The sequence below is a fragment of the Typopeltis vanoorti genome, chromosome 2 (genome assembly GCF_054136105.1).
Source record: "Typopeltis vanoorti isolate ZY-2024b chromosome 2, IOZ_Tvanoo_1.0, whole genome shotgun sequence".
Lineage (NCBI taxonomy): Eukaryota > Metazoa > Arthropoda > Arachnida > Uropygi > Thelyphonidae > Typopeltis > Typopeltis vanoorti.
Window position 1 is genome coordinate 178,230,924 of NC_143550.1, and position 26,332 is coordinate 178,257,255.

General features: G+C 35.2%; 1 protein-coding gene across 1 annotated transcript in view; it reads right to left on the reverse strand.

Moving 5' to 3' along the window:
• The window catches only part of trio (trio Rho guanine nucleotide exchange factor), a 1,056,141-nt gene that overhangs the window by 17,823 nt on the left and 1,011,986 nt on the right, over nt 1-26,332 (reverse strand). Inside the window, exon 49 of the mRNA XM_090403001.1 lies at nt 16,404-16,449. Coding sequence (XP_090259127.1) covers nt 16,404-16,449 — 46 coding nt within the window. The remainder of the gene's footprint in view (nt 1-16,403; nt 16,450-26,332) is intronic.

The following is a 26,332-nucleotide window of genomic DNA, read 5'->3' on the forward strand; positions in this document are numbered from 1 at the left end:
AGTATTTTATGACACTAAGAAACTTTAAATTTAGTCTTCTTTACTGATAAAAAATAAATATATATACATATGTGGATGCTCCCAAAGTGAAATACATAACTAATTACTTCTCTTGTGAACCATTCAAAACTAAACTGTAATCAGAAATATCATGTCATTAACAACTGATCACATAATATATCCTCTCCCACCAATGAGCTGTGGATTCAAATCTCGCAATAGACATGTTTGTAATTGTTATTAGGCGAGTGATGGATTTCTTCATCTAAAAAAAATACTAGCATTGGAGAAAAATGTAAAGACTAGTATTGCAGCTGCAGATGGCAATTTAGTTTAAGCTGATTTATATCATTATGATAGCCTTTACGTAATTTTATTATCATTTTCTTTAATATAATTACTCAGAAGTGCACCTATAATCTTAAACTAGCTCTGTAAATGATAACAGTATACAACATATCTTTTCTATGTAGGAAAAGTGGAGTCATCTTCAAAATACACATGTATTTAATAACTGAAGCACCTCATTTTCTGAATTAGTTCAGATAAAATGTGTGTGTGTGTGTGTATATATACACACATGCACATTTTATATATTATATTATATATAAACATTACACACACTCACATATATATATATCACATTTGGATGGGTGTCTAAGTGAGCAGAAAAATAGTGAACAGTTCGCAGAATAATATTCTTAAATATGGTCTGGAGTGTACAATCTCTTGTGGTGAAAAATAGAAATATTTTTCACCACAAGAATCTTCCAGTAAATCTGGGAAGATTTGGAAGGAAGGCCAATTGATGCCCAATGATATAAAAGGCGAAGATTGGGGGGCGAAAGCTATCTCTCTCTCTTTTTGTTCTGGTGGCAAGCTTTTTGAGGAGGGGAAGAGTTGGAATCCCGCAAGCGAGTAGTTCTGGAGATCATGTAGAGTTCGCTGGAAACAGAGACCGTACTTCAAGATATCTGCCGTAGTATGCTTCGACGAATGTACCGATCCATGTGCGTGCTGATTTGTTGCAGCCGAAGAAGTTTCTAACATCGACAAAGAAACACATTACTGTTACAAAAGAAAGGAATTTGCAAGACAACAACCGTCAGATAGTGCCTGATCACAGTCGTCACGCAAGAAGGAAAATGAAACCAGTGGAATTCTCCCTTTTACCACTTTAAGACCCTGGACTTTTACCAGAAATTGTGAACGTGTAAGTAAATTGTTCTCTGTTAATATTCAAGATTTGCGTGTGAATAATGATAGTAGTAAGTTCTGTTCAATTAATGATCTAACGTGCTGAAGAGGTCAGAAAGCCAAATGTCAGTTTGAATGTGTATAATAGAATATTGTAATCTTGAATAGTGCTTGTGTTATCTAATGCTTAGAATGTGTTGAGTATAATTGTGCCTTATTTAGATTAAGTATGTAAAAATCCATCCATGTGTCTACTATGTTCACTGTAAAATGTTTCTTTGTTTAGTATCTTAAGTGAATTGTCTTCCTAAATGTGTGGAGAGTCATACACATGATATATCCCATTACTTTGTATATTAATTGTCTTAGCTATAATAAACATGTTTGGTTTTGTTAATAGCTTGCCTGATCTTTGTTATCCAATGCACTGTCTCATAAAAACTAATTGAACCTGTGTGATCTAAGTCAGCGCTTCCCAAACCGTGGTTCGCGGCCCCCTTGGGGGCCGTAGGTTTTGTTGAGGGGGGGGGGGGCGTGAAATAATGAAAACAAATTTAAAATGTTTTAAGACTAAGTAGATTTTTTTTATTTTAAAAGAAACGTATTTAACTTTTATTATTTCTTTTTTGTTATTTTTATATTTTAATGGAAAAATTGACACATTGGTGTTGGTTCACAAACTTTGCTTCTTGCGTATTTCGGCGCTTAATGAATATTAGTAAATATTGCTTATTCATATGTTTCATTTCAAAGCAGTGGTTAATTGTATTTACTTCGAATGCTCTCCAGGGAAGCTTCAAATCTTCCTGTCCCTTTCATCACGCGTTCGTAATCAGGGACTGTTGATATTGACTTTATATACATATCAAAACTCGTTTTATATTATCACTGTCATCCGAGCTAGTTTTCTGTTACCAATAAAAGTTTCGCATATACATCACACATGAAAAAAAGCTTCAACAAGTTCATGTGGGGAGATAGTAACTCGCTTGCAGTGGTAAACAACACGCCATCCCAACAGCTACTATACTGCAGAGGCAATAAAAACAAATACTTTTATTATGCCAGTGAATAAGGTATGAGGAGTCTGTGTAATATATTTCTCAACAAATAGTGCAATTAGAGACAACTGGGATAAAAACACACTAATTAATGAATCACATGTCCCCTGTATAGACTGAAACAAAACCATATCTTGCATGGGCAAACACAATATCTAACTAAAAACTATTGTTATTAATTAGATGTGTGTGAGTTCGATTTCCCAAGGCAGCAATAAAATTCAATCTAACGTGTTAAAATTCGTAAAAGTGTTAAAACTAAGTAATATATATATATAATGAATGTTATGGCAGTTTCACATATGGAATTTGGTTGAAGAGAGTTAGCATTTCAACTTAATTGTCAGCTATGCTTTTATCTTTCGGTTGCGCGATCTTTTGTTAATACTGCACCAATCATATGCACGTTTTAATAACCTGCCTTTGCTGTCTGTTTCGTGTTAGGCTTAATTATTGTAAAGGGAGAAAAGTCACAAAAGAGAAAAATGTTCCTGGTCAGGGGATTCCCTTATTCAGGTAATATTCACTAATTTCATGTTATCAATCTGTAGTGTGCCAGTATCGGTAAGTGGTGATATTATTTGATCTATTCTACGTTAAAAAATTTAACCCTGAGATAGATAAGTGGCTGATAAAAAATTAAAAAAAATTCCCGCGAACAATCAGAAGAAGCAGAAACAGACTCAAAAAAAAAGGACAGTATTTCATATTTTACCAGAACAGCCTGCATCGTCTTCAGAACCAAACGGTAAGAGGCAAAAAATGTAATATATGCATTTGATTTTTGCCATATTCGCTGTGTATGTTTTGTATTGAATATAAATACAATAAATATAATAATAATATATCTCTCTATTATGATTTTTTTTCGAGGGGGGGCCGTGAAATATTTTAATTTTTGCAAAGGGGGCCCTGACATCCAGAAGTTTAGGAAGCACTGATCTAAGTGAAGTAACAGCCATGACTGAGTAATTCAGAGTTGTTTGAGATAAAATTGATTTAAGGGTTATTATACATGCTTAGCTAAATTATTCTCCTGTATGTAAAGGAAAGATAGAAAATTCTTTTACACAATCCTTAATGGTGCAGTCGTTAACAAAAATAAATTTGTAAGGATTAATACACTAGAATTACAGCAACCTAGATTAAGGATTATGCCCAGCCAAAGGCTTTTCCTCAGTTTACGTTACTAGCACATGTAAGAGTATACTTTACAAAATTTAAAAGGAGGGGGGGGGGAGCAAGCTAAGTAGATTAGGAACGGACTAAATTAGGATAATAGGATTATAAGTGAGTTTCAGATTAGAGCATAGAGGCATTTTTATATTAGCTCAAGCGAACACAAAAATAACGAAGTAAGAGGTGAAAGACATTGAAAGTAAAAGGTACCATAACAAACAATATAATAAACTATAAATTCAAATTATGAATATAACAAATGGCGCAGTTGGCAGGATGCAAATCCACTTAAATAACACCGAGAATACTGTGGACTTTGAGACAGTTTTGGTAAGAGGTCAGGCAGTTATAAGTCTTAACTTTTGAGAAACCTTTTCTTGTTAAATAATAATGAATAATGAAGTTACGAATAGTGACCCATCAAATAATGCCACGATGGGCGACAAGGAAGTTTTTCATACCATAAACCCTCACCTTGTCATCCTGCAATTTTCAAATTTCAAAAACAAAGTGATGACAATGATGATGTATTATCATTTTTTAGTTTTGCTGAAGAGCTGAGAAAGGTTGGTAATTGGTCAGATTTCTAACTGTTAATTCTACTTAGGAACAAACTGGTTGGAAGGGCCAAGAACTTTGTGTATTCATCCCCATTACTTAAGGACACTTTAGAATACACTAAGTTCAAGGAAACCTTGATTTCCCAGTTTTCCAAAGTAAGAAGTGTGAGCCCAAACCTTTGGAAATTGCAGAGGTGTGTTCAAGAAAATAAGGAGAGCGTAACGGACTTCTACAAAAAATTACTGACCATTGCAAATAGTCTAAGCATCTCCAATGATGATAAACCTCATCTTGACTGGGCGGTATTCCACCAGCTCAGGAATCAAAGATGAACTATAAGAGACTGCATACAAAAAAGAGGATCACTAATCTAGAGGAATGCTATCTCGCTGTGAAGGAGAGAGAGGAGAAGCTTGGAGACATTCGTCCCGCTTCTAATAACAGCCAAGCTCATGTAATAAAAAAGACAAATGATTCCTCTTGTGAAGTTAAGTGTGAGAAAGACCCAAGTACAATTAAAGGAAAGTCAATTAAAGATTGTCAGGAAAGGGAAGAGGAAATGCGTTCAACAAACATATAATTGACAATGAAGTAACAATCCCAAAGAAAGAAACCCTACTGACCTAGGGGAATTATGCTCGATAATTAGACAGGGGGTAGAAAGGCTGCAACAGCCTATGATGGAGTGGCTTGATGCGGTTATTAAGCAGCTGGGGGAACTAACAGCAAAGACCTCTGAAATAATTCCACATCAAAAAGGTGTTAAATTGTGAATGAAGAGTTTTATGATTATTAATACTTCATTCATGATTTAACATAAATTGCATATCCCGAGCTAATTTTACTCCTAAGTAAATTCTAATTTAAAAACTTACTGTTATTTTTTTTATTGAAATAATAATTGTAATTTTTTTTAGTTACTTATTCTGTATAAATTCATTATATAATTTGTAAATGTATCCTAAGTGGACTGTAATATGTGTATTTTATTTATTGTAAATGAAAGTGAAAGAAAATTTAAGAAATTCTGGTAATGAGATTTGATTGGTCACTGTCGAGGAAAAGGAGTTAATTTTAGATAGCACGTGTGTAGAGCGTGAGTTATGGTATTCGAAGGGAGAAGGAGTTGATATGAGCTGGACTGGTGAGAACCGGATTTTGGTGGGAAGAATGAAGGTATTTAATTGGAAAACGAAATTAAAGATGGGAGAAGTGTTCAGGACAGCAAGGAGTGAAGTAAAGGGGATTTGGAAATGCCGTAAATAGATTAAGAAAGGAATGGGAAATTATTAGGCAATTCGGAATATTTCTACGGAATTCTAAAATTATGACGAATTCCACTTATTTTGAGGAAGAATAGCAAAGCTGAATTTAATGCATAGAAGAAAATAAGAAATAAGTAGATTACCTAAAACGAGTGCGTCAAGACTTGTGAAACTCTATGTTTAATATTTCAGTTATTATAGTGAAGATTTCTTTTGAATAGTGTTGCTTCAAACTAATAGTTAACTACAGTATTAAGTGTGCCTATAGTAAATCCAGTATGTAAAAGATGTAACCCAGTAAGAACAGTCCTTTTTGTATTTCAGTGTGAAGAAATAAGAGTTAACTCCGCCTGATATATCTTAACATTAACTGTGGCATTCTACTAAAAATAGCCGAAGTATGGAGCTTTAAAGTGTTTCCCCCTTGAAATGATAATTGCCTCATTATTAAATTAAGTGTTTGTTGACTAAGAGAGAATTAGAAATTTCTACCATAAGAATAATTGCTGTAAAATTCTGGAACAGTGAACTGTGTGAACTATTTTAAATTATACGGAAGAATATAGAATTGACAGCTGAATGTTTGATGCCTAATGTTTTATGTTTGTTATGAGTATCTGAACTAAGTTGATGTATAAAAATGAATTATCTCATTGAATAGAGACAAGTTGTGATAATATTATTTAAGCGTTGGAGAATAAGAACTGTAAATTTAACTTCAATCTTTGAACCAAACCAAGAGGCTACTAGTGTCTCAGAGATATTTTGAATATTATTCAATTAGATTATCTTGCTTAGAAAATTATGCTTAAATGTACATGTTCTATAACCCTGTATTAAATGTTTATTTTATTGAATTCATTTGTTGTTTGCCTGATTTTTCATCATTGCACCGCTCATAAAATTTATTCGAACCTTGCGGAAGCCCTAAATGATAATATTAGCCTCGGCCTGTATAAAGTGAGATTGCAAAAGTTAGTTGATGATTGATTCCTCTGTATTATATAGACTAATCTGAATATAGGGTGGCACAGTATAATATAAATTTCCTTATATTCGGATCAGTATCAATCAGCATCTAACAAAATAAAAACGGAATTTAAAGGAATTTAAAGAAATAAGAACAGATCCAACTAACCAACATAAATGGATAATTACCAAGATGGACGACACAACAAAACACCACAATTCTGTGTAGCAATTTCTAAATTGCTACACAGAATTGTGGACAGACAAATATTTTAAAAAAGACAACTGGCAAACAATTAACGAAAATGAAAAAGAAATAACTAAAGAAGAATTAGAAATCAGCCTGAAAGAAACAAGAAAAGGAAAATCACCTAGAGAAGATAAGCTAGGTTCAGAACTATATAAATACGCAGGAACAAGATTCAGAGAAAGATTCTTATTATTTTTAAATAAAATTTATTCAACTGGTATCCCCCCAATAGAATGGAAAAAAGCAATTGTAATTCCTATCTTTAAAAAAGGTAATAGAGATGACCCTAAAAACTATAGAGGTATCAATATACTAAATTCCTGTAACAAAATATATAGCAGAATCTTATATAGCAAACTAATGAAATACTCCGAAAACTTTATTTTAGAAGTACAGAATGGATTTAGAAAAGGACGATCACGTATAGACCCGGCCTTTGGCCTAAAATTAATAATAGAGAAAAGAAGAGAATACAATTTAGAAACACATATTGCATTTATTGACTTTGAAAAAGCATTTGACAAAGTTAAAAGAAACATATTATTTTACATATTAAAAGAAAGACAAATACCAAATAATATCCTAAAGGCTATCACAAGTACATATGAAAATAATCAAATACAAATAAGATTAAATCACGAGCTATCATATACGAGAGAGATAAACCAAGGGGTACGACAGGGATGTCCCCTCTCAGCAACTCTTTTTAATATATACTTAAATGAAATAAAAATTTACATCAAGGAATTAAACTTTCACCTACAGTTAACTTAAACACTCTCCTCTTTGCCGATGACCAAATAATAATTCCAAATTCTGAAGATAACTTACAAAAAGCTATTTTAGATCTAAATAAGATAGCCAAAGATTATGGAATGATAATATCAACACAAAAAAAAAAACTATGGCCTTTAAAGGACAAGATCCAGCAAGAACTAAAATAGTAATAGATAACAAGATCTTAGAACAGGTGAATTCATTTAACTACTTAGGATGTATGATCACATATGAAAATGAAAAAAAGATATAAACGTAAAAATTGCAAAATATTTAAAAATAACAGGTGTAATTAACTCTATATTTAAACCAAACCTAGTTCAAAAACAAACCAGACTAAAAGTATACAATACATTAGCCCTACCAGTCTTAATGTATGGAAGCGAAATCTGGACAATAAAACAAAAAAAAAAAAAAAAAAGATTAACAACAGCAGAAATGAAGTTTATGAGAAAAACTGCAAAGTATACCCTATTTGATTTCAAAAGAAATGAAGAAATTATGAAAGAATTAAACCAAGAACCAGTAATAGAAAAAATTAAAAAATATAAACATAAATGGATGGAACACGTTCAAAGAATGAAAACAGAAAGATTACGAAAACAAGCCTTAAAGTACAAGCCATTAGGAAAAAGAAAACCAGGATGTCCTCTTAAACGATGACTTCTAATTACTAATTATATGAAGCGGCAAAGGCTTCAATTCGGCAACATGTACTTATTTAAGTTAAGGGAATTATATCTCATATTGTTTCTTAGCCGAATAAGAAACTCAAAGAGTTTCATGCCGAATATAGAAACTATATAAAGTTCGGCGATTCCAAGCATAAGCAAATACCTGGATAGTGCAGCACCTGATCCCCTTAGGTAGTGCAAGCTGAGGCAACTCATGGAAAGGGTGGAGCAAGCTCCAATCACTATTCTTGATATTTACCCATAGAGCTAAGTTCACATTATGGGTAAATATCAAGAATAGTGATCGGAGCCTGCTCCACCCTTTCTATGAGTTGCCTCAACTTGCACTACCTAAGGGGATCAGGTGCTGCACTATCCAGGTATTTGCTTATGCTTGGAATCACTGAACTTTATATAGTTTCTATATTCGGCATGAAACTCTTTGAGTTTCTTATTCGGCTAAGAAACAATATGGGATATAATTCCCTTAACTTAAATAAGATGACTTCTAAGGCCAGAAACAGACCATGCTAGGCCTAAATCCTTGATATGCATGATGATGATGAGATCAGAAAAGAGCCCCCCCCCCGATGTTTTGTTTGTATCAAATACTGGCACATCACTCGAAACTGTTTTCGGAATAAGCGACCCTTAAACGGAAATTCTAGATATGAGTCCAATCTTGTGCTTACTCATCATGGTTATACAAACAGACCATGGAAGAGAGAGAACAAGATAAGAGAATACCCCACAAAATCCAAAATGACCATTAGGGGGGGAAATTCAAGGAAGGCTTTGTGATGTCTTATTAGATACTGGTTCCCAGGCCTCTGTCATAACAGGAAGTTTTTTTTCAGAGAATAAAATCTCATGTATGGAAAGGTATATCTAAGCTGAAGAGACTAGGTTAAGTTAACAGGAATTTCAACACCCAGGATATGTGCATCAAAGAGAATAAGAGTTAGAATGCACTTACCAGAGTTCAATTTGTATGTCTCGCAAGAGTTACCGGTCCTCCCTAGGACATCTTGCCCGAACATGCAAATAATCTTGGGAACTGACTTTCTGGAGAAACACACAAGTTCTCTTGTGACTTTGGAGCAAATGAGATTTCCCTAATGGGTATCAAGCATTCAGGAAAGGGGATCAACATCTTAAAAGATCAAGTAAAGAGAACACTTGACAAGAGAGAACATAAGAGTGACTATAAGGTCAGACTTACTGAGCAGATTGAGAGGGATAGAGAAGAATATCACAATGACCACACTGTTTATTAGTTTTAGTTTCATAACACGCATTGTCGGCACTTGCGATGTGCCAGTTATTGAATTGTTTTGTCAAAAATGATATGTAAAGAAGTTAAAAAATTGATGTACTTACTGAATTTGATATTTGTATTACTTACAGGAATTTTACTGACTCTGCATGAAGTCCATCATCTAACGGGAACAATCACTCAGAAGCCCTGACTGATGCTTATTATATCTCGAATGTCAAGTTAGTAAATGATCGGGATGAAATGGGAGAGCCATTTAGGAAAAATTAAACACAGCACGATCAAGATAAACATGACTGAGAGACTTAGAAGGATCAACAAATCTTCTAACCAACCAATGTGGAACAGGCAAAGTGTTTTATGAAATTTTTTTTGAGAGATTCATCGGTACAATTTTGAGTAGTTATATTAAAGGAAATTATAATAAAAATACGTAAATGCTATCATAATGACAGTGTAAAAATAATCATAATTAAAATTCTGAATATTTTTACGAATTGTTTATGTTAAAACATTTATTAGTTTTAGTTTCATAACAGGCATTGTCGGCACTTGCGATGTGCCAGTTATTGAATTGTTTTGTCAAAAATCATATGTAAAGAAGTTAAAAAATTGATGTACTTACTGAATTTGATATTTGTATTACTTACAGGAATTTTATTGTAATTTAAAATATTAAGTTTTGTGTTTTTATGAAGACATTCTCTTGTCGCTAACAGAGACAACGTGTCAGCCATTATTAATACCTAACTTCTTGCTTACCAGTTTCATGGAGTGTGCATGCTCGCCGAGAAGTTTGATGTGTGATTGACAGCTGACAAGTTCGGTATCAAAGCAACGGGTATAAACAAGATAGCGTTCGGAAGGAATTTAGAACACAGGCCGGCAGATATTCAGATTCGGAAGAATTTGAGTTATTTTTATGTGACAGTTGGAGGAAAATTAATAGTATATTCCGAAAAAGGAATCGTGGAACTATTAAGTTTAAAGTGTAATAACTATTTATAAATAAAAGAAAATATTGCTATAGGCGTTTTAAAAGGAATATTGGAGGAAACGCTAATTGAAGATTTATAGGAGATTCCGAAAAGGAAATTGTAGAACTGTAAGTTTTTTTTTTATTGGAAGAGTTAAGACTGTCAATAAGCATTTAGTGAATAAAAGAAGAATTTGCTATTTACGTTCTAAAGGGATGTTCGAGAAAACTCTGATTAGGAAGTTTCATCTGTATTAAGAACACCAGATCTAACTATTATTTCTACTGAAGAAAAGAGACAGAATTAAGTCAGGAAGAATTAATGTGTGCTACCTAAGTGATGATAAAGGATCCTGTGAAAATGAAGAATAGAGTCATATATCTTTGGAAAAGGGCCTTGACAGAGAGAGAAACTGGCTGTGAATATTTTGTCATTGTGAAAACAAAGTGTTTAGTCTTAAGTATAAGTTTATTTTAAAAAGGCCTTGGATCCAATTAAATTTGTAGTTAGTTATGTAAAGTTGTTTGAAGTGTATATATGTATATATTGTTTTTGTTTTATTAAATGTGTTTATTTTGTATTTGGTCTTGAATCAGTGATTATTTGGATTCTGAAAGAGTTAAGATCATTTCACCAATTGGAGTGAACCTTCGTACATATAATAACATATAGGTACGCTCGGAAATAAATTAAAAATAATTGTTAGAAACAGATATCATCTCTATGGTAGGATTAATATTAAGATAATATCTATGAATATCTCTATATATTAATAAATCCACCAATTATTAACAATAGCAATCAGCATAAGCTAAATTGACATCTGTGGCTTCAATACTAGTCTCTACCATTTCCTCTAATACTAGTATTTTATGAACACTAAGAAATTTTAAATTTTATATTTAGTCTTCTTTACTGAAAAAAATAAAAAATAAATAAAATAAAATAAAAAATAAATAAATATATATATATGTATATGTATGTGAATGCTCCCAAAGTGAAATACATAATTAATTACTTCTCTTGTGAACCATTCAAAACTAAACTGTAATCAGAAATACCATGTCATTAACAACCGACTAGATAATATACCCTCTCCCACCAATGAGCTGTGGATTCAAAACTCGCAATAGGCATAGATGTTTGTAATTGTTATTAGGTGAGTGATGACTTTCTTCATCTGAAAAAAATACTAGCATTGGAGCAAAATGTAAAGACTAGTATTGCAGCCGAAGATGGCAATTTAGCTTAAGCTGATTTATATCATTATGATAGCCTTTACGTAATTTTATTATCATTTTCTTTAATATAATTACTCAGAAGTGCACCTATGATCTTAAACTAGCTCTGTAAATGATGACAGTGTACAACATATCTTTCCTATGTAGGAAAAGTGGAGTCATCTTCAAAATACATGCGTATTTAATAACTGAAGCACCTCATTTTCTGAATTAGTTCAGATAAAATTGTGTGCGTATATACACACATTTTATATATTATACATAAACATCACACATATATATAAAACATCTGGATGGGTGTCTAAGTTTGCAGAATAAATATTCTTAAATATGGTCTGGAGTATTGCAAGTTATGGAAGTGAGTCATGGATACGCAGAAAGAGAGATATGGAAAGAATTAATGCATTGGAAATGTGGTGTTATAGAAGAAAGGAAAAGATTAGCTATACAGAGAGAATATCAAATCAAGAGTTTTAAGAACTCTTGATTTGAACTTTTAAGAACCTCGCAAAAAATCTTGTCAAATAAGTCAGCTTGTGCTCTTAGAGAATACAGAGACAAATGCAAGAATGCTAAACACTGTGTAAAACTAGCTAAACAAGAGTCATGGGAGGAGTTTGGCAAGAATATAGAAAATAAATATCAAGAAGGTGGCAAAATATTCTGGAGGTTGTTGAAGAAGCTTAGGAATGGAGGAAAGAGTTCTGTAAAAAGAGTTAGAGATGATAAAGGTAACATGAAAACGGGAGAAAAAGATATCCTTGAAGTATGGAGTAATTACCTTGAAAAACTGCTAAATGAAACAAGCAGTGATGACAGCACAGTGATAAAAAACACTGACCAGGCATGCAGTCAGGAATACATATCCATACTTGAAGTAGAAAAAGCCATCAAAGGCTTGAAATGTGGAAAAGCAGCAGGGGTAGATGATATTCAACCAGAAATGCTGAAGTATGGTGGTATAAGAGTCTCACAGTGGCTGCACTGCATAGTTCAGAAAGCCTGGACAGAGGGACGAATTCCCGATGATTGGAGTAGAGCTCTCATAGTACCCATATATAAAAAGGGAAATAAAACTGAATGTGAGAATTACAGAGGTATTTCTCTACTGAGTGTTCCTGGCAAGATCGATGCACGTATACTTGAGAAACGGTTGAGAAGAATTGTGGAAGAAAAGCTTGGTGAAGAACAAGCTGGATTCAGGCCAAATAGAGGCTGTCAGGATCAGATCTTCACTTTACGACAAATAGTCGAGAAAGCATGGGAATATAACAGAGATCTGTATTTAAGTTTTGTCGATTTGGAAAAGGCATATGACAAGGTGCCAAGAGAGAAGCTATTCAATATGCCACAGTTATATGGTGTCAATGGGGCATTATATCAAGCAATACTTAGTCTTTATTTGAGTTGTAAGTCAGCAGTTAGAATTGAAGGAAGTACAGGAAGATGGTTTAATGTTAAATCTGGTGTGAGACAAGGATGTACATTGTCCCCTCTGTTATTCATTATCTATATGGATCACATTATGAAGGAAAGTGGTATTAATCATGATATCAAAATTGGAGATGTTAATGTCAGCTCTTTGCTTTATGCAGATGAAGTTATACTTCTAAATAAATCCGCTACAAGTCTGCAAGATTCTCTGACTAAATTGAATAACTGTTGTAATAGATATGGTATGAAGGTCAGCAATAAAAAGACAAAGACAATGAAAATAGGCAGAATCATTGAAAATGTCAACTATGTTGACATTTTCAATGAATGGAGAACCTGTGGAACAAGTGAAACATTTCAGCTACTTAGGCACGATTTTTACTGACGATGGTAAATTAAATATAGAAATAGACAACAGAATTAGCAAAGCTGGTAAGGTAGGAAGTCAATTGAATAAATTCATATGGAATAAGAGAGAAATTAGTCGGAAACACTAAATTAGCTGTATACAAGACAGTGTTAAACCAGTTTTAACTTATGGATCTGAGAGCTGGGTCAGAAGTAAAACACTTGACCAAAGACTAGAGACCGCAGATATGAGAGGCCTGAGAAAGATTATAAGTGTGAACAGATGGCATCAATGGCAATATCATATTAAAAATGAGGATATTAGGAAAGAAATTGACATTGTCAACATCCTGGAATGCGTTAGCAGAGCTAATCTCAGGTGGTATGGTCACTTAAACAGAATGGGCGAAGAAAGATTAGCAAAACAAGTGTTCTCTGCCAGGTTGGCAGCAAAACGATCCAGAGGAAGACCAAGATGTAGGTGGATTGATACGGTACAAAGTGCCTTAGACGATAGAAATATGAGTTCTGATAATATTGGAGTCTTGACAAGTAACAGACTGATTTGGAGGAAAATTGTAGATAGGAAGTTAGTAATGATGTAATTTTTTTCATGTAGTACTGTCATATCCTGTACACCCCTTGAGGGTACATGGCAGGAATTTGATGATGATGAGTTTTAAGAAGAGTTGGGATGGAAAGATCACTGCTTAAGAACATTATTCAAAGAAAGACCAGATTTGCAGAACATCTTCTGAGAGGTTTCTCAGGACATCTGACAAGAATTTTGTTACAAGGGAAAGTTGAAGGGAAGAGAAGACATGGAAGGCCAACCAAAGAGTGGTTTAATTACATAGTGAATTGGAGTTGTTTAAGAATGATGGAGGCAACAGACTGAGAGAAATGGAGAAGAGCTGTCATCTGCTGCAACCCTCTTTTTAGAGGATGCTACCGGACGACGATGAAATATGATGCCCGTTCTCCTTAAACCACCCCATTCCAGTTTTGTAAATATTAATATTCCATCAGCAGAACTGTAATATCTAAGTGAGAAAGAATATTTATAACTTTTTAAGACAAAACAGAAATTAGGAAACTCACCGATCAATAAAATATTATTTTCACTATAAGAATAAAAATGTTATGAAAATCTAATTAAAACATAAATAAATATTACATAAATACATCGAAAAAAAAATACTTTGTGAAATTTATCTTGCACTGCATTTACCTTTCATATGTCAACATTAATGCAATATAATTTCAATTTTCTATCAAATAACATATTCAGTGGATTTTTTCTGCAATGTAGTTCATGAGGTGATTTTTCCTCGCAATGAATTGTCTGTGAACCAGTATCTGTGAGCTGTCTATGGAGGAGGAGGAGTGATATCTTAGAAGAGGAGATTTACTAGTGGTGTATCCCAAGGATTTGTTTTTATTATTATTATATTTCGTGACACCTCCAAGGAGTCCGAAGACTCATCGCGGGAGGACACCCACTATACAACTCTCCATCTCCACCACTACCAAACCTCTACTATCAATCAACTACATCAGCTTCATCTACCGCCCACCACCACAAGTATTTTTTGTCTGTAAATTGCGTGTGCTCTGAAGCACCGATTTGTCTGTATGCGGGATGAAAAACCAGAGTCTCCAGGAGAAAAAACCCTGCCACCTCCATATGAGATTGGCTAACTCATCTTCAACTGAAAAATTCCATATATAAAGATTCCTCCCATTTTGGGTCGATTTTTTGTTTATTTTGTATGTAAATGATATTGGGAAAGGTCTGAATAGCAATATTTGTTTCAATAATGAAATACTGTGAGTTGGAATATTGAAAAAGAATTATAACACCAGAGGAAAATTCACATAAAAAACAAACTTTATTAGCATAGATTTTTGCCTAAGTATCATAGGTATCATCAGTACAAGTTCACAGAATGGAAATTAAACATTAACCGACAATTCTAAAAAGGAACACCTGTGGAGCTAATGTAAGATAACTATAAAAAGTCAGTAATTGCCTAACTTATTCAAAAAAAGAAAAGAAAAAAGTCTGTTAATGTTTAATTGCCATTCCCTGATCATGACTATGATACTTAGGCAAAAATTCTATGGTAATAAAGTTTTTTATGTAAGTTTTCCTCTGGTATTATAATTCTTTTGAATGGTGGTATGCAGCTGTTTGCAGATGATGCAAAGTTTGGGGGGAGAACTATCAGGAATAGAGCAGATGCCATTGCTTTGCAAAAGGACTTGTATGCACTGACTGAATGGGTAAATGAATGGGGGATTTTCTCCAAACTGTCAACGAAATTGCCAACAACTGTGACAAAGAAGTCCAAGCCAAAAATTCAGTATATGCTCAAAGGCTGCAGTCAACCTCCAGCCTCTCACTGAATTTACACTACAGTTGGTCACAATTGCAAAAAACATATGCAAAGCAGACTTTGTAAGCACCAAATGCACTAAGCTTGTCTCCTGTTCTAATGGCAGTTGAGTTTTTTGGTCCCTTGTCAAGCCAAGGGACCAAAAATTATATGATCTGTCAGGCCAAAATAGGATAGAATGTAGGAACAAGGAATCTTGACACACTCCTGGGTAAGTCAAGAGAGGAAGTTTGTCTTTTGGAAGGCATGATAAAGAAATCTTGTTGGATGCGACTTCTGTTTCCTCCATGTTTCCACCTTTCCCACATCCTAATAGTACAGTGGCAGTTTCCAAAGATAAGGCAGACCTTTCCAGCTCTCATACAGACAATCAAGGGTGTCTATATGAAAGCTGGAAAAGGACATCAGAAAAATACTTGGTACCCTAGATACCAATAAGTCTCCTAGCCTGAATTCAAATTGTCTCTAGGATTCTAGGGATATTTATAAGGACATGCTAGCTACCATAAGTTAGATGGTCCGATACAGAAGTAGCAGGGGATATCCCTCCTGCAAAATAGACAAGACAGAATACATACATGCATATGGGCAGACATATCAGCCTATATAGTATGACTAACTTCCTCATCATAACCACATTAGGATTATAAAAAGCTAAAACAGCTCACTGGGTTTAATACATAAAGGAATGGAAGGTTAAAAATAGCAAAGGATTGGGGGAAATGCAGACAAAAGCTGTATTTATGAGGCTTTATCAGCTGTTATAATAAACTTTTCTAACAAAAAATTACTTACATATCCTTACTTAGTTCCTTTTGATAGGCAATTGGTGACTGAAGTGCTACAATGAATACAGAGAAAAGAGTAAAAAAAATTATATTGTCCAATCAATATTCAAAGAATCTTTTATATTGAATCCAATTTACACATTTTATTATAAAATTCAGTTTTGATATGAGATATTAGTTTAAAAATGTGTGTGTGTGTGTGTGTGTGGAGTGGGGGGGATAAACAAACAAAGAAATAGGTTAAAATACAAATTATCATCTGCATTTTTGGAAATTATGGAGACAACTAGCGTGTTTGAATAAAAACTATAGTTTAATATTACTAAAATTTACAATTCGACGTTTCGACCTTTATGTCAAGGTCATCTTCTGGAGCATACAAATATACACAAGAAACAAGCTATGCTACAATCAGACTGGTTCGTTAAAGACACTGACCAACCGCTACCACAATTGTTGGCCTGACCTCTGGTGAAAAAAATTATACATCAACACTAGAATCCTATTATTTGTGTTGTCTACTATAACATATATTAACATCATTCCAGCCAGTTGGAGTGGAATGGTTTTTAATACTAGTGGATTGGCTAGAGTCCTGACTTATGTTGAATCTTTCATATTAGGTTGGCTGAATGTGTGCCATCCAGATCCTTGGAATTTTCATACCATCTTTATTGTTGATATTTGGATGGTTTATCAGGATTTCGCAGGATTCTTTAAATTTTCTTTCGTACCATGTTTTTGTGCGGTGTAAGGAGCAGGTGCTTTTCCAGTTGATTTGGTGTAAGGTGTTAAGTGCGTGGTCTGAGAGGCCTGCTTCACCATAATGGTTATATTTAATGTGTCTAATGTGTTCTTTCTTGTGTATAGGGATTGTCCATCCTGTTTCACCAATGTACGGTAAGTTACAGGTGCAGCAGATGCAATAGACTCCAGGATGTGCTAATGGGAGGAGAGGATCCTTAGAGGAGCTGAATATGGTTTTAATTGTCATCATCGTCACAAATTATCATCAGTTCCTGATATATATATATATATATATATATATTACAAGGGATGTTCAAAAAAAGACCAAACTTTTTAAACAGCACACCAATCAGCACAGAGAGCACGCTGCGGCTACTGAGTGCACCTAGCGGCAGGTTTTGACAACAAACTGCCATTTGCCTTGTTCTGCTATGAGCATTAGTCGTTGAGTTACATCCGCTGAAGTGAGAATGTGCGTAAGCTGTTCACTGGATTAGTGACAAAGTGACAATGAAAGAGCTTGAAGAACAACTTGTGTGCATGTAAAATTTTGCTGCAAACTTGGTAAAAATTTTATAGAGACATTTCAATTGCTAAACCAAGCATACAGGGAGGACTGTATGAGCTGAACGCAGTGTTATCAGTGGTTTAAGCATTTTAAAGACAGTGAAGATTCCAGGTCTGGACACATTGAAAAACCTTCCACATTGAAAAACGACGACCATGTTGAGAGAGTTCGTGTTATGATTCGTGGAAATCATTGTTTAACTCTACAAGAAGTTGCTGACAAAATGGGCATCAGCATAAGATCTTGCCATCAAATTTGACTGAAAAACTTCAGATGCATAATCCAGATATAATCTTCGTAACTCTTCATTGCACACTTTTTATAGCTTCTTTATCCTCTTTGAACCCAGGAGACCACATCTGCGCACAATAATCCAGTTGTGGTCATATCAAAGCCTTATAAAAAGACAAAATGACTTCCATACCTTGACATATTAATTGCGATGTTAGCTTCAACATCGCAATTATTCTCTGGGTTGTATTTGCAACTTTTGCTATGTGACCTTTGAACTTTAAATTCCTATCCACCAATACGCTAAGATTCTAATGAATTTAGTTTAATCCTTTATCCAAGTGTAAGCAAACAAAGTTTGCGCCTGAAAATATCTTCAGGACTGAGGTAAGGTGGACCAAGCTCTCATCACTCCTTGTCTCAGTATCTCCCATAATGCATAGTACATCTCCTTGCGGACATGTATACCACTATGCATTAAGGGAAGGGCCACTACCCAGACCGGTTTCGACCTTTATTGAGGTCTTGTCAGTGGGAGGCAGACCCAAACATGGAAATACCAAGGCAGAAGCAATAGCAGAGGTCATATTTACCTATACAAGTTGCCAACAGGTGTACCACTTCATTATTGAATTACTCTGGATTTAGAGAAAGATGTTGGAAGGTTATTTTGCACTTGGTTAGACTATAATAAATTTAGTTTAATCCTTTATCCAAGTGTTTACTAGGAGTTTCCTGGTGTTGCACCACCTTACCTCAGTCATGAAGATATTTTTGGGCACAAACTTTGTTTGTTTATACTTGGATAAAGGATTAAACTAAATTTATTATAGTCTAACCAAGTGCAAAATTAACTTCCAACATCTTTCTCTAAATCCAGAGTAATTCAATAATAAGGTGGTACACCTGTTGGCAACTTGTATAGGTAAATATCACCTCTCTTATTGCTTCTGCCTTTGTATCTCCACATTTGGGTCTGCCTCCCACTGACGAGACCTCAATAAAGGTCGAAACCAGTCTGGGTAGTGGCCCTTCCCTTAATGCATAGCAGTATACATGTCTGCAAGGAGATGTACTTTGCATTATGGGAGATACTGAGACAAGGAGTGATGAGAGCTTGGTCCACCTTTGCTCGGAGATGCACCACCTTACCTCAGTCCTGAAGATATTTTCAGGCGCAAACTTTGTTTGCTTACACTCGGATAAAGGATTAAACTAAATTTATTATAGTCTAACCAAGTGCAAAATAAACTTCCAACGCCAAGATTCCTTGCCTCTTCAGTTTCTTGTAGCATAACCCTGCTAATATAATATGCCACTGGAACTCTAATCACACCAAAGTGCATAATTTTATGCTTACTAACATTAAATTAAGAGCCATTTTCGTTTGCCCAAATTTCCAGTCTATTCAAATCATTTTGTAAGTGCTGAATGTCAGTAGATTCCATTATTTGCCCTGCCTATTGGCAAATAATTGCACATCTGATGTCATTAATGTATAGATTGAACAATAATGGCCCAAGGACTGAATCCTGAGATACACCACTAGTCACCTTAAATCTGGCAGATTCATACCCACTGTGTACCACTTTTTGACATCTGTCTGTCAACCATCCCCTGATACAAATCAAGAGTTTGTATTCCAATCCTATATAGTGCATGCAACAGCTTTTCATGTCTTAAAAAAATCCAACATTATCATAGTGCAACAATTCCTTTTATCCAACTCGACCGTAACTTTGTTATAAAATACGAGCAAAATGACATGAACTTCCTTTAGTAAATCCATGATGTTCCTTGCAGAGCATGGCATGTTTGTCTACCTATTTCTGTATGCAAGATCTTACCAATTTCTCTAAAATCTTCACTACCACGCCAGGGATACTGATAAGTTGGTAGTTAGACACATCAGTTTTTGCACCACCCTTGTACAATGGAACTATCATACATGCCTTCCATTCATGTGGTATCATTCCTGAGCTGAGACTCAAGTTATACAAACATGTGAAAGGTGTAGCCAATTTGTCTGAACATTAATTTAGGTTGATATTCCATCTGTCCCTATAGACAAATTCATATCCAGGTTATGCAACAGCTCTTCAACCTCATTTTCATGAACCTCTAAATCTTCATCCAATGTAGCAGTAGCACTGTGCACCATGTTACATACACTTGAATAAGTTTAGTTTAATCCTTTATCGAAGTGTGAGCAAACAAAGTTTGTGCCCGAAAGTATCTTCAGGACTGGGGTAAGGTAGTACAACCTTATAGTCTGACCAAGTGAAAAATAAACTCTTTACATACACTTGGTTGATATATCTTAGCAAAGTGAACACTCATTAACTGAACAATATAATAGCTCCTGACACTTGATTAGCACGATCCAAAAGAAAGCCACATTCTTTTGGATTGCCTTTAGCATGGCCAATTTCTTTTCATTCTCTGATTTAGCTTTCCTCACAATACTTTTTTGGACTGAGCTTTATATATTTCATAACTTCTCTCACTCTTATTCTCACGATAATTTTTCCACATCGCTGTAGCCATTGGAGAGGAAAGTGCTGTGTATGTGGTTAAGCTAAGTAGCGAGGGCGGTTCCACTGGAACAGAGATTGTGGGCTCTCTTGGTAAGAGTTTTAATAATGCCATATTGTTGAGAGGGGTGGTGGTGGTGGGAGAGTTTGTGAATGTATCTTCCTGTGTGTGTGGGTTTTCTGTATACAGTGAAGGCAAGTGTATCATTAGGCAGGCGTGTGACTAAGGTGTCTAGGAAGGGTAAACAATTGTTCTTTTCCTTTTCCATAGTAAACTGGATTCTTGGATGTAGGCTATTGAGATGACTGAGGAAGGAGTCTAACGTGTCTGGGCCATGAGGCCAAATAGAGAACACATCACCTACATATCTTAGCCAGATAGAAGGTTTGAGTGGGGCTGAGTCTATGGTTCGTTTTTCGAAATCTTCTATATAAAAATTGGCAAGGGGGGGGGGGGGGGAACCCATGGCGGTTCCCTCTATCTGCTTGTAGATTTTGTTCTTCCAAGAAAAATACCATCATTTTTATTTTTTTTTTTTTTTTTTATTTTGGTTTAACCAATAAGAATACAATTTGGTCGGCTAAATCCCAAATTGCCAGCCCATCCTCGTTCGTTCAGTATCAAAGTAGATACCCAACAGGGTGCACCACGAGAAGGTGAGGATTGGACATTAGGTCAGAAGCCCTGGTCGGTTCTCCGCATTCCTTTAAAGGCTATGTGGAGGTCTCCTCTCAGTTATACAGCTTTGACCCTTAAGGAGTAGCCATAGTATTCAACACAAAATACGAGGCTAATCTTCTTGAATGGCAGTCAGTCTCAAGTAGAGTAATGTGGGCAAATATGAGAATGGGGAACTGGACAATGAGACTTATTTGTGCCTATGGTCCCACAGAAGGTTCTACTAAGGTAGAAGTGGAGGAATTTTTTGAGGCTTTAGAAAAAGCAACTGACACAATGAAAAAGGAAAAGTTGGTCCTTGTTGGGGATCTAAATAGCAGAGTAGGAAATGATTGTGAGACATACAAAAATATTTTGGGAAAATTTGGAGAAAAGAGCAAAGCTAATAATAATGGCAAATATCTATTGGATTTCTGCTCAGGACATGGACTGGTTATTACTAACACCATGTTCCAACATAAAAATGTGCACAAATTCACATGGAGAGAAGAGGCTAGGAATAAGAAAAGTCTCATTGACTATGTTATTGTTGATAGTGATGTTTTCTCCCTGGTGCAGGACACCAGAGTGTACAGAGGATTTGAAATTGGAAGTGATCACTATTTAGTCTTGAGCAGGATAAAATTGAATTTCATATTGAAAAGAATAACATGTAAGAAAGTTTTAAAGCGAATAAAAGTTGAGCAGCTCTCAGATGTGAACTGTAGACTAAAATACAGAAATATTATTGAAAAGAAAATGAAAGAGTTTGAGAACAGGAATCAAACATTGGAGATTCAGTGGCAAACTCTGAAGGAAACATTGATTGATTCTGCCAGAGAGGCATGTGGTGAGGTTGTGTGCAAGGATAAAAAAATCAGAACTCCCTGGTGGACACAGGAAGTTAAAGAGGCAGTGAAGGAAAAGAAGAAAGCATATCAAAAGTTCCTGGCAAATAAGTCAGCTTTTACTCTTACAGAATACAGAGACAAATGTAAGAAAGCTAAACAGTGTGTAAAACTTGCTAAACAAAAGTCATGGGAGGACTTTGGCAAGAATATAGAAAATAAATATCAAGAAGGTGGCAAAATATTCTGGAGGTTGTTGAAGAAGCTTAGAAATGGAGGAAAGAGTGCTGTAAAAGGAATTACAGATGATAAAGGTGAAATGAAAACAGGAGAAAAAGATATCCTTGAAGTATGGAGTAATTACTTTGAAAAACTGCTAAATGAAACAAGCAGTGATGACAGCACAGTGATAAAAAACACTGACCAGGCATGCAGTCAGGAATACATATCCATACTTGAAGTAGAAAAAGCCATCAAAGGCTTGAAATGTGGAAAGGCAGCAGGAGTAGATGATATTCGACCAGAAATGCTGAAGTATGGTGGTATAAGAGTCTTACAATGGCTGCACTGCATAGTTCAGAAAGCCTGGACAGAGGGACGAATTCCCGATGATTGGAGTAGAGCTCTCATAGTACCCATATATAAAAAGGGAAATAAAACTGAATGTGAGAATTACAGAGGTATTTCCCTACTGAGTGTTCCTGGCAAGATCTATGCAAGTATACTTGAGAAACGGTTGAGAAGAATTGTGGAAGAAAAGCTTGGTGAAGAACAAGCTGGATTCAGGCCAAATAGAGGCTGTCAGGATCAGATCTTCACTTTACGACAAATAGTCGAGAAAGCATGGGAATATAACAGAGATCTGTATTTAAGTTTTGTCGATTTGGAAAAGGCATATGACAAGGTGCCAAGAGAGAAGCTATTCAATACGCTGCAGTTATATGGTGTGAATGGGGCATTATATCAAGCGATACTTAGTCTTTATTTGAGTTGTGAGTCAGCAGTTAGAATTGAAGGAAGTAGAGGAAGATGGTTTAATGTTAAATCTGGTGTGAGACAAGGATGTACATTATCCCCTCTGTTATTCATTATCTATATGGATCACATTATGAAGGAATGTGGTATTAAACCTGATATCAAAATTGGAGATGTTAATGTCAGCTCTTTGCTTTATGCGGATGATGTTATACTTCTAAATAAATCCGCTACAAGTCTGCAAGATTCTCTGACTAAATTGAATAGCTGTTGTAATAGATATGGTATGAAGGTCAGCAATAAAAAGACAAAGACAATGAAAATAGGCAGAATCATTGAAAATGTCAACTGTGTTGTGAATGGAGAACCTGTGGAACAAGTAAAACATTTCAGCTACTTAGGCACAATTTTTACTGAAGATGGTAAACTAAATATAGAAATAGACAACAGAATCAGCAAAGCTGGTATGGTGGGAAGTCAATTGAATAAATTCATATGGAATAAGAAAGAAATTAGTCGGAACACTAAATTAGCTGTATACAAGACAGTGTTCAAACCAATTTTAACTTATGGATCTGAGAGCTGGGTCAGAAGTAAAACACTTGACCAAAGACTAGAGACCGCAGATATGAGAGTCCTGAGAAAGACTAGAGGCGTGAACAGATGGCATCAATGGCAATATCATATTAAAAACGAGGATATTAGGAAAGAACTTGACATTGTCAGCATCCAGGAATGCGTTAGCAGAGCTAATCTCAGATGGTATGGTCACTTAAATAGAATGGGAGAGGAAAGATTAGCAAAACAAGTGTTCTCTGCCAGGTTGGCAGGAAAACGACCCAGAGGAAGACCAAGATATAGGTGGATTGATACGGTACAAAGTGCCTTAGACGATAGAAATATAAGATCTGATAATGTTGGAGTCTTGACAAGTAACAGACTGATTTGGAGGAAAATTGTAGATAGGAAGTTAGTAATGATGTAATTTTTTCATGTAGTACTGTCATATCCTGTACACCCCTTGAGGGTACATGGCAGGAATTTGATGATGATGATGAAGAAAAATACCCAGAGTTAATGGCAAAGGAAAAGAGATCTAAGATGTCAGATGGAAAAATGTTTTCTAAGAGAGATAAGGTGTCAGTTAAGGGAATATTGGTAAACAAAGCAGAGATATCAAAGTTTACCAATATGTCTGTGTTATTCAAGGTTAAATTTTCTATGAGGGCTTTAAAGTGGGTCGAGTTTTTTATTTTGTAATTTTGTCATCGCTCCGAAGGAAGTGCCGGTGCTTGATGTAATGGTTAACATTGAACGGGGGATCGGTCGCTTACCGTCGGAGATAGTCAACAACATCAGACTTGACGTAGCCAACATCCTCGCGCATTCTTCGCCTCCAAAAAGCAATTTATCGTATGCCCAATGCACGGCTCACCTGAAATTACGGAAAGAAAAAAGTATCGTCATCACCAGAGCGGATAAGGGTAATGCCACAGTCGTATTTAATACTAGTGAATACAATCGTAAAATGAACATTATCCTCCGCGATCGCACTACCTACATCTCGCTAGAACATGACCCCACAAAAACACAAGTTAAGAAATTAAAAATCTTACTTAAAAAAGTATCTTCCTGGCCCCCTGACATCACGAAAAAACTTAAACCTTTCCGCTCCCGTCCCCTCCGAATATACGGATTACCAAAAATACATAAACCCAATTCCCCACTCAGACCTATAGTAGATGCCACCAATGCACCTTGCTACAGACTGTCTAAACAGCTGGCCAACTCTCTGACCCCCCTCACTGGAAGATCCACTTCCTATATAAAAAACTCGACCCACTTTAAAGCCCTCATAGAAAATTTAACCTTGAATAACACAGACATATTGGTAAGCTTTGATATCTCCGCTTTGTAATTAGATATGCAATCTATTTGGTCTTGTTCTAGAATTTTCTATTTTTCTCCCCCCACCCCACTTAACACGTCCGAACTTAAAGCATATTTCCCCACCCCTTTGCCATGTACATAACCATGTTCGAAGTCGTTCATATCATTATATACAGATAATGTATATATAGATAAAGAATAACAGAGGGAATAAAGCACATCCTTGTCTGACACCAGATTTAATATCAAAGCATCTTCTTGTACTTCCTTCAATTATAACTACTGACACAACTCAACTCAAATAAAGACTAAGTATTGCTTGATATAATGCCCCACTAACACCATACAACTGAAGTGTTTTGAATAGCTTTTCTCTTGGAACTTTGTCATATGCCTTTTCCAGATCTACAAAACTTAAATACAGATTTTTGTTATATTCCCATGATTTCTCAACAATTTGTCGTGAAGTGAAAATCTGATCTTCACAGCTCTTGTCTGAATCCAGCTTGTTCTTCACTAAGCTTCTTTTCCATAATCCTTCTCAACATTTCTGAAGTATACTTGCATATATCTTACCAGGAACACTCAGTAGGGAAATACTTCTGTAATTCTCACATTCAGTTTTATTTCCCTTTTTATATATGGCTACTATGAGAGTATCGGTACATCCGGAATTTGTCCCTCAGTCCAGGCCTTCTGAACTATGCAGTGCAGCCACTGTAAGACTTTTATACCTCCATACTTGAGCATTTGAGGTTGAATATCATCTGCACCAGCTGCCTTTCCATATTTCAGGCTTTTGATGGCTTTTTGTACTTTAAGTATGGATATATATTCCTGGTCAGTGTTGTTTCATTTAGCAATTTTTCAAAGTAATTACTCCATACTTCAAGGATATCTTTATCTCCAGTTTTCATGTTACCTTTATCATCTCTAATTCCTTTTACAGCACTCTTTCCTCCATTTCTGAGATTCTTCAACAACCTCCAGAATATCTTGTCACCTTCTTGATATTTATTTTCTATGTTCTTACCAGTCTTCTCATTACTTTTGTTTAGCTTTCTTACATTTGTCTCTGTATTCTCTAAGAGCACAAGCTGACTTACTTGCCAGGAACTTTTGGTATGCTTTTTTCTTTTCCTTCACTGCCTCTTTAACTTCCTGTGTCCACCATGGAGTTCTGATTTTTTGTATCCTTGCAGACAACCTCTCTGGCTGAATCAATCAGTGTTTTCTTCAGGGCTTGCCACTGAATCTCCAAGGTTTGGTTACTGTTCTCAAACTCTTTCATTATTTCTTGAATAATGTTTGTGTATTTTAGTGTACAGTTCACATCTGAGAGCTGGTCTTTTATTCGCTTTAAAACTTTCTTATATGTTTTTCTTTTCAATATGAAATTCAATTTTATCCTGCTCAAGACTAAATGGTGATCACTTCCAATTTCAAATCCTCTGTACATCTGGTGTCCTGCACCAAGGAGAAAAC